Source organism: Mustela lutreola, chromosome 12, assembly GCF_030435805.1.
Source record: "Mustela lutreola isolate mMusLut2 chromosome 12, mMusLut2.pri, whole genome shotgun sequence".
Lineage (NCBI taxonomy): Eukaryota > Metazoa > Chordata > Mammalia > Carnivora > Mustelidae > Mustela > Mustela lutreola.
The window spans coordinates 3,300,452-3,309,901 of record NC_081301.1 but is presented as its reverse complement, the minus strand read 5'-3'; the positions used below and the strand labels follow the sequence as shown (position 1 = coordinate 3,309,901).

The 9,450-nt window shown below is 62.6% G+C and overlaps 1 protein-coding gene across 1 annotated transcript; it reads right to left on the bottom strand.

The window, feature by feature from the left end:
- Window positions 1-275: 275 nt before the first annotated feature.
- Window positions 276-6,398, bottom strand: SURF6 (surfeit 6). The gene is made up of 5 exons (XM_059142971.1): window positions 6,206-6,398; window positions 4,773-5,006; window positions 4,094-4,182; window positions 2,767-2,976; window positions 276-2,561 (listed from the first exon to the last, which is right to left on the bottom strand). Exons 1-5 carry the CDS (start codon window positions 6,297-6,299, stop codon window positions 2,082-2,084), a joined length of 1,107 nt encoding a protein of 368 aa, XP_058998954.1. The 5' UTR covers window positions 6,300-6,398; the 3' UTR covers window positions 276-2,081.
- Window positions 6,399-9,450: the final 3,052 nt, after the last annotated feature.

Here is a 9,450-nt window from a genome sequence, read left to right as displayed (position 1 = left end):
GCAAGGTTCCCATGACTTCCTGCCAGACTAGAGCGGTGAGCTGGATGAGACGACCCACTGGGGTCTGGGGATCCTCAGTCCCCCATCCCCAGGTCTGGCCAACAGACGCCTCACTTGGGCTACCTGATTGGTCACAGCCCCTCTCTGAATTTCTGAACATGCATTAGTTCAAGTCCTGGGGCCCCAAATAGGAGGGAAGGCCGGTTTCCTTCTTCCCAGCCTCACCCAAAGAACCAGTGCCAATGGGAGACTCCTGCTGACCTAAAAACCACCAGTACTTTGCCCCCAAAATGGCTTTATTTGGGAAGAGCAGAGAACTACAAATCGGGACGTGCAAGCTATAACACAACCACCATGAAGTCCAACAAAGGAGGATGCTACAAGGGGATGTCCTGACCTGAATTCCCCTGGCAGGAGCAGGACTTCAGGGCGAGGGCAGGTCCTTGCCGGCTGAGCTGCTGGGCTGGTGGATTTCTCGACAGAGATGCAATGTCCCTCCTTCCCTGCTGGGTCCATCGTCATGATTCCCTCTTGAGGTTACATCTCCTGGGGTTTGTGACAACAGTTCTCCCTGGAACCTAAACGCACATCTCCGGCAATCACCCCTTGACTCTAACAACTAAACCGTGCTGCAGCCGACATCATGCCTGGGAGGGCGCTGGTTCCTTGAGACAGAGCTTGCTTCATGGACCAGGTGGTGAGTTCTCGTTGCTGTCCTAGATGTGGGTGGCCAGCCGGCCGCTTGTGTCCAGACACAGCGCTCTGGGTCCTTAGATCAGCTCCCAGCCCGCATCTACATCTCTCCGATCCACTGGAGTTCCACTGGTGTTTCTCGGCCTGAGAGAGGCACCACATAGCCTCTGCCTTTGTTTGTGGGCAGATTTCCCCTGGGGGACTCGCAGCTCCGTCACTGGAGGCGTCAGCACCCCCGATGGAGGCGTCAGAGCCCCTCCATCCTGCCCTGACCTATCTTAGCCTCTGCGGGGCTGTGGATCCTCAAGTCCGCTCTGGCCAGGATGGCCACGCCAGCCTTTCCGTTACCGTCGATGTACTGGAGCTCCGCCAAACAGTTACGAACGGCTTTACTGAGGAATGACTCATGAGCCATGAACCCCCGGTCTTGCGTGTCTGCAGTGGCTCTGCTCCCCTGCAGGGGTGTGTGGAATCCCTCCGCCTCCGTGGGCGGCGCACATCGCCCCGCCGAGTCCTGGCTCCCAGCGGTCCTTGTCTGCTGCCTGCTCCGGCAAGACACCCTCCACCCGCCCGGCTCCCCCTTCCTCCCGGCACGGCGCACGCCCCGCTCGTCCTCCGGCCACCAGCGTTCTCTCCACCGAACACTTATTTATTTCAGAGAAACAGCACGGGCAGGGAGAACCGAGCGAGAGCACGAGAGATTGCGAGCAGACTCCACGCTGACGGGGGAGCCTGATGGGGCCTTGATCCGAGAGCCCTGAGGTTCGGACCTGAGCCAAACCGAGAGTCCGGCACCCCTGAGTGACGGAGCCACCCAGGGGGCCCCCAGCGGGCATCACGGTCTTAACACTTCCCGTGTGGCTGTTCGCCTTTAGCTCTGACTTCGCTGCTCTTGCAGAGACTCAGGACGGCGCCCTCCCAGTCCCAGCCACGCTGGTCCCACCCTCTGCCCGTGGCGAGGCCGGTGCCAGCCTGGACTTGGGCTGCAGCAGCTCTGAACTTCCTCCCTTCCACGGGGGCTTTGGACGGACACGGACAGTCCCCAAGGCCACACTTTCCCGGCTCCTGTCCACACGGCAGGGGAAGGAGGAGCCAGGGAAGAGCCCCTCAACGCTCGCACCCTCCACGCCTCGCCACCCCCCAGACTTGCGGGCAGCTTTGCGGCCTCCCAAGAGAAGGCGGGAACCCGACCCGGTCAGCCCCTTGCAGGCTCGGAAGGACCCAGGCCTCCGTTCTCGGTAACTCCCCTTAGCCCTCCCCCGTGGGGGGGTGCTAAGCCTTCCCAACCAGCTTGTGGGGGAGCCCACGGAGCCCCCGACCGCCGAGGAGCGCAGACAAGCTCCTGCCGCCGGCCCACGAGCTGGGAGGGCAGCCCCCGGGCCGCAGACTCATGCCAGGCCGGCCCGTTCCAGGTCCTGGGGCAGGATGCGGCCCTTCCTGCGAGCCTTGTCCAGGCGCCGCTGGGCCCGGGCCGCCCTCTTCTTGCGCAGGTTCCGCCGCCTCTTGTCCTGCCGCTGCTGCATCTTCTCCACCACGTGGGCCGAGCGCTTCTCCCACCTGCGCTGCCGCTGCGCGCGCCGCTTCTCCTTGCGTCTCAGGGCCTCCTGCAGCCGCTGCTCGTCGTCCCGGATGCGCACGCCCTCCGCCTTGTACAGCAGGTTGGTCCACTGCATCTTGCTCTCCAGCTCCCGCGCCTTCCCCTCGTCCTGGCCCCGCAGCTCCTCCAGCCGAGCCTGCCTGGCCTGCAGGCGCTCCAGCAGCTGCCGGTAGTTCCTGCCCGTCAGCGGCGCCAGGTTCCCCTTCAGCTTCTGCCTCTTCTCCTTCCGGCGCTGGACCCTGCTGGCCGCCTGCTCCATAGTCACCTCCACCTCGGAAGGAAAGGTTGCGATCCCAGTGAATTACAGCTTTACAATGCCTTTCCCGTGACCGCTCACAAGCACCCCGTGGGCAGGGACTGGTCACGCTCTGCCGTACGACCCCACTTTGCAGACGGGCAGCTGCGGCCAGAAGCCACCCAACCAGGCCGGGGCAGAGCCTAGGTGCCCCCACGCCACGGCTGCGTCCAGCCCTCACCTTATTGAAGAGCAGCCCCGCCGGCACGCCCTCTGGCAGCGGTTCTTGGGGCAGCTCACAGGGCAGATCGGCAGCCTCCGCAGCCTCCACAGCCTCCGCCGCCTTCTCCTTTGCTCTCAACTCCTTTCGCTTCCTCTTCCTCCGGTCCCGCTCCTGCTTCCTCCGCCGTCTTTTCTCCAAAGCAGCAAGAGACAGCGCCGTGGTGTGGCCCTGGAAGAGGCAACCAAAACTCACGTGGAAGGTCCTCCCAATTTGGGGGGCCCTGCTGTGGGGCGTGGAATCAGAGCAGGAAAGCAAGCGAGGAGACTGCTGCACAGGACAAGGTCCCCACTGACTTCCGTGTCCCCTGTGAAATTATCCATCACTCAGAACACGAGGGACCCTCAAAGGACACTAAGACCCCTGAGTAAGAACCACGGCTTCCCGTCCCCAGGCACATCGTACCAGGGCACTCTCCAAACACGGTTATTGTCTCTTCCTCACGGTCCCACAGGAAACACGTCCTGCATCATTTCACAGACGAAAACAGACCTAGCGCAAGCCACCAACTCGAAAGTGGCATCAGGTCAAAATGACTCTGCCCGTGCTGACCGCGGCACCATTCTGCTAGTGGCTTATCTGACCTCTGTTCTCTCATCAATGGACTCTTCCTTCTGCAGGCTGACAAGGGAGCCCTACACGAGCCGATGTAGACCTGCACGCGGGGCCAGGCCTGGCGCTTGGACCACCCCTTAGGAACGATCCCTGGGCTTGTCGCAGGACAGATGCACAAAGAAGCTGGAGGACCATCCGCGCACAGCAAGAGGTCCAGGGCATGTCCCCAGGAAAGGGCAGCTGGAGGCTGACTGAGAAGACTACACTGCGAGCAGAAAGAGGCCAAGCTGGTGCAGCTCTGACGCTCCTGTCGAGGTCACCTGAGCTCAGGCCCTCGGCGACCTCACAGGCTGTCGTGGTGCTGCGGGGACGGAGGCGCCGCCTGGGGCTCAGCAAAGGCAGCTTCCCTGAGAGAAGAGGTCGGGCCTCCCTCCGAGAGCACAAGGAATCTGTAGCCGGCACACACCGTACAAGGCGGGTGGCCGTGGAACAGAAGCTCCCGGAGATGATGCAAACCATAGCTGATCTCTTGCCTAACAAAGCTGCCAAGACCCTGGCAGGATCCGCTGCAGGGGTGGGAAGAGCAGCTGAGGTCCCTCCCGCAGCCCCACAATGGCTGGCAGAGCTGGAGGGACAACCCCACAGAGCACCAAGGCACCTTCTCCTCCAGGCAGAGCAAGGAAAGCAGCGCGGTCAACACTGCCCCCTGCACCCCAGCGGCCTCCCTGCTCACCTGGCCCCGAGCCTCCCGGATTTTCTCATGGAGCCGCTGCCGCACCACATCCAGGGCAAACAAAGAGTCAGGCTCTGCGACCAGGGTTTCTGCAAGGAGAGGCAGGGAGCTGAGAAGAAACGCCTCCCTGACCATCCCGTCCATTCTCCCAAGGCCCAGCTTTGAAGACTGAGCCTCCTCACGCTGCCCACTGCAACCCACCCTCCCCGCCCCACCCCCAAACCTCCAGGGCCCATCCACCTACAGGGCAGTCCAGTAAAGTCCACTCCACTTCCTCAGGCTGGACTGGCCCCCAGGCCGTCCTCCAGGACAGAACACCCTCGTGCAGTGTGACAAAACACTTCCTACAGGTCAAGCCAAACCCATCTCTTATTTCTTCCCACCTCTGCAGCCTCGGCTTCCCTGCGTCTCTTCACAGGTCGGCTCTCGTGACTCCCCTTCAGACACCTGCAGGCCGTGAGGCTCTGCAGGGCAAGCTGCTCCAGGTTTGGGACGTGACCCTGCCCCTCACCAGGCCCAGTTGCCAAATGGCCAGGAACCACGATGTACTTCTGGGGGTCTCATCCACCCACGGAGCCCCTGGGGTCTGTCCTGAGAGCTCCCTCTGTATAAAGTCTCAAGCTACTCCAGTGTGCCTAGCACCACGTTTTCTTAGGATCATAGAGGACCGCACAATCACCTGAAGTCAGCTGGCCCTGCTCCTCATCCCCGTGTGCTGGGGACCGCGTGGAGGGGAAGGCCTCTCCCTCCTCACATACTGCTGGCTTTCTGGCCCTGGAAGGTGCTGGAGATTTTTCCCCTAGAGCCTGGGTCTTCAGCTCCACGGCCTTTTCCCGCTCCTGGGACTTCTTCTGTGCTTTCCTCCTCTTCTTTTTTGGGGGCCCAGCAGCTTCTGAGCCTCGAGTTCTGCCGGCTGAAACACAAAGTTAAAAAGCACTGCAGCCTCAACCTTCGTGACCGACTCTACTGGCAGGAAAGGTCTTGCAAAACCTCTCATCCCTAAAGAAGGCTGACAGTGAACCAGGAAGGAGGACCCACCCTGATCTGCAGAGCTCAGACCCACCAACCCTAGAAAGCAAACTGGCCACACATCTCCAAACCCTGAACAACGTCCACACGTGTCCCTGCAGTCTGCTCGTGAGAATCCATCTGGATACGGACAAAGACGGCCTCAGAACATCATCGGATGCTGTCTGGGGAGAAACTGGGGGAACCTAAATACCTAAATACAGCTGCAAGAGCTAGCCGAGGCCGGCCGCGTGACAAGGTGCTGTGCGGCCATCTAAAACGGCGACGCCGGGTTCACTTTAACATCAAGTAAGGTTGCCGTTTACACAGATAAAGTGACTGCACGAAGGGGAGCGTCCTAATCCGTAACTGCGCTCATTACATAAACACTAAAAAACATAAACCTAAACTATAACCAGCTGCTGAAAAGAGAAACTCAATTTTTTAAAAATTACCTTCTCGGCCCTTTTACTTTTTTGGTTTCTCAGATTTCATTTGTTTACTTGAGAAAGTGAGCGAGCGGGCCGGAGCCAGGGGGAGACGCGGAGGCTAAGCTGGCGGCCAGGGGCGCGACTGGCTCCCAGGACGCTGAGATCGTGACCGGAGCCAAGCGCAGGTGCGTCCCCGGCTGCGCCACCCAGGCGCGCCCCAGCTCCGTGGTCAGCCCTGTGCACCGGACACGCGCCGGCGCCGCAGGAGGACAGAGGCTCCCTGCCAGCCCCCGCCACTCGCCTCCCCCCGGCCCGGGCAGCACCCCCGGCCCGCCAGCCTGTGTCAGCCGCGGAGGAGCGACTTCCCGCCGCGGCCCGGAGGCCTCCCGGCGCCCTGCTCGTCCCTACGCGGCCCGCTCGAGCGGGCACCTCCTCCACGCCCCGCAGGAGCTGCCCGCCGGGGAGCAGGCGGAGCGGGGTCCCCCGGAACCCCCGGCCGATGCCCACGTTAAGCGGGGAGGCAGCGGCAACGGAGACCGCCCTCGTCTGCCTTCCCGGGACCTTACGGGCGTGTCCCCCGCGTCCACACGCCGGCCCAACGCAGGGCTGCGGGGTAGCGTGCGCGGCACCCCCGCCCCAGCCCTCCCCGGCGCGAGCCCGGGCGGCGCGTTACCGGACGTGCGCCTCTGCGGCTCCGGGCTGGGCTGGCGGCAGATCTTCCTGGCCAGGGCCTGCAGGTAGGCGTCCTTGGCCAGCAGCGAGGCCATGGCCGCGCCCTCCGCGTCCCTCCCCGGCGGCGCACGCGCTTCCCGCGACCGCGCGACTCCCCGCAGAGCGCCTCGCGCCGCGTCCCCCACGCCGGAAACCGCGCGCTGCGCAGGCGCCGCCGGCCGAGCGCCGAGCCGCCGGCGCGCGGTGCTCGATTAGCCAGGCCTGGCCCCGCCGGAAGAGGGGTCCGGGGCGGGGCGCAAGGCCTCGTGGGCCCTGCGCGCGGACGGGGCGGGAGCCGGTGCCCCCGCTCGGCACCCCCGCCGCGGACCCTGCAGGCGCTCGGCACCTGGGGGCGACAGGCCGGCCGGCCGCGGTCCAGGCCTCTGGGACTCGGTCCCCCAGCGGAAGCGGCCGACAGCTGGCGACGCCCCCCATCCCCGTCCCTCAGCGCGCCTGGCTTCGCGGGTTAAATCTGGCGGCGCTGGGACGCGGCGGGCCGCCCCGACGCCCTGTGCGGGGCGCGGTGTCCGCGGCGAGCCGGCGTCCCGGGGGCACCGGGCAGCACGAGCACGAGCCCGGCGGGAGTCTCGGCATGGACGGAGGAGGCCCGGGAGCGAGGGCGCTCGGGGACGACGCACCGGGCGTCGCTGCGGACAGTCCGCGCCGAGACGTCACCCGCGGGGTGGGGGTCGCCTGCAGCTCCGCTCCGGTGGCCCGCGGGCCTGGGCTCCTGCCGCTCGGGGCGCTCCGAGCTCAGCCTCTGCCGCGCGTTCCGCCCTAAAACTCGGAAATAAGTAAACACCCGGGAGGGGAGGGGAGGGGAGGGCCAGGAAGGGTCAGCAGCCCAGCCTGGAGACCCCTGCGCCGGCTTACGTCGTGGCGGGGACGGGCTGTGACAGCTGGGAGCCGGGTGGGAGCCGGGTGGGAGCCGGGTGGGAGCCGGGCCGGGCCGGGCTTGGGTCTATAGATCAGCGCCCCAAAGCCGTTTGAAAAGGCTTCCGAGAAGTTCCGTTGGAAGCACCAAGGATCGGACTTTCTGCCGCTCCTGGGTCACGGGCCGCCGTGTGAGGAGCGGCTGGCTTCGTCGTCGTCCCGCTGGGCTTTCGGCGGACCCAGCCGCGTGTCCGGCTCACTCTCGAGCCGCCAGCACCTTCTCTGGCGCCGTCGGTTCTGACCGTCAAGGCCAGTCGCGCGAGGGACGCAGATGGGGGCGGGCGGGGTGGTGACGGCTGCTCCTTCCCGCCCCAAGTCCGGGCTTCTCTTCTCCATCACCTTCTCGGGGAGGTCTTGGACGCTCTCCTGAGGGCTGCCCTGGACAGGGAGTGGTGGATGCAGCGGAGTAGCCACAGGGCCGGGAGAAGAAAGCCGGTTCCGAGTGCAAATCTGCATGGATGGGCCTTGATTGCCAGTTCCCTTCTCTGCGAGGCTTGTCTGGAGGTGATCTGCCAGCTGCTCTACCTCTTCCTGAAATCCTGTCCTCTCTCCCACGAGTCTGGGAACCCCAGATGACAGGCCTTCCTCCTACCCACCTGCTCCCTGCTCCTCGCTTCCCTTTCCCACCAACTCTTCCTGCACAGTGACCCTGCTCCGGGCTTCTGACTTGGTACTAATGACCCCCCTGAACTCAGACGCATCTCCATGGGTAACCCCGCCTCCCCCCACAGCCTTCTCTCTGTTAGGGCCACTCCAGGCGACAGGCCTGGAAGCCACCCTGCCTCCCCTCATTCCCCACATCCAGGCCTTGAGCAAACCCTTTTGGCTCTCCCTTAAAAAGTATACCCCGGGGGCACCTGGGTGGCTCAGTTGTTAAGTGGCTTCCTTCCGCTTGATCCTGGGGTTCTGGGATCGAGCTGTGCTTCAGGCTCCCTCCTCGGTGCGAAGCCTGCTTCTCCCTCTCCCACTCCCCCTGCTTGTGTTCCCTCTCTCACTGTGTCTCTCAGTCAAATAAAATCTTTAAAAAAATTTTTTTTCAAGGTATACCCTGGGGTTGGGGGGGCTCCGTAGGCCGGGCAGGTGTTGGTGTGTACTTTTTTCTGGCCCCGAATCTTCCTCTCTCTGCCCCCCCCCCCCGTTCGTGCACTCTCTAAAATGGATAGATCTTATTTCTTTACTTACTTTTTAAGATTTTATTTATCTGACAGAGAGAGCACAAGTAAGGAAAGAGGCAGGCAGAGAGGGAGAAACAGGCTCTCTGCTGAGCAGGGAACCTGATGCGGGGCTCAATCCCCAACCCTGGAATCATGACCCGAGCCGAAGGCAGATGCTTAACCAACTGAGCCACGCAGGTGCCATGATAGATCTTTTTTCAATAAATAAATAGCATATCCAGAAGTGTACTTGATGCACTCCAGGCCACCACCCTGATCCTGTTCCGGATTTCAAAAGACTAGAAGAAACAGCAAGTAAATGCAAGCACAATAAAGATGAGTATAAAAAGACGTTTGGAGAGCAACCGGGGAAGTCAGTATGTGTCACGATCCCAGATGACATTGTGGGATGATTGTTCCGGTTGGGCCCAACGCTGGCCTTGGGCCATGGAGAGCGTCGGTTTTCTCAGGCAAGCGGGCAGGTGTTCAGAGGGGCAGTGCCACGAGGCCTGCAGCTGCCCTTCGTGGGGTTTACAAACGAGAGCGCAGATGAAGGTGCAGAAGGGGAGTCCAGAAAAGCATCCGTGTGGGTGTTCTTTATACCTTCGCCAGGGCTTTGAACGGTCTCAGAGTAAGACTCGTGGGACACAAAGGTGCTACGACTGAGACTACCTAGGCTTTAGGGACGAGGAGGCCACTGCAGACCCTAACACATGGAGCTTGGCCCGGGTCATGGAGACAAAACCTGCCCGAAGCAGGCTCCAGGGGAGCTGCAAACAGCCCATTTCTCCAGTGCATTCTGCTGCCAGGGCCACGGGCTGGAGCGGAAGAGGTGGTGGCAGAGAGTTGCCTCGCTTTAGGAAGGGGGAGACCACTTCATTTTCCAACGGGAACAGCGGCCCGAGCCCAGGAGAGCGTCACACCGGTGGTGCAGAGATCCCGCTGCTCGGGTGTTTGGAAACTGAAGACCTGAAACCCCAGCACCAGGTTTGGTCCTCTCCTTCCAGCCTCTTCCCCACAGGGGCTTCACTGGCTGTAAGCCCTGTGTCCTTCGTTAGTGATAATACAAGTTCTTTCTGCAATTAAGGTGTTTTGGGAAGAGATCATTACCTAGTTTCTC

Bases quoted from the DNA above. Each gene is read 5' to 3' on its own strand.
- SURF6 (XM_059142971.1), bottom strand. From the start codon at position 6,299: ATGGCCTCGCTGCTGGCCAAGGACGCCTACCTGCAGGCCCTGGCCAGG. The intron at 4,183-4,772 runs GTGATTGTGCGG...CTCTCCTTGCAG, and splicing joins GCAGGGCCAGCTGACTTCAG to AAACCCTGGTCGCAGAGCCT. The intron at 2,562-2,766 runs GTGAGGGCTGGA...TTTCCTTCCGAG, and splicing joins CGGGGCTGCTCTTCAATAAG to GTGGAGGTGACTATGGAGCA.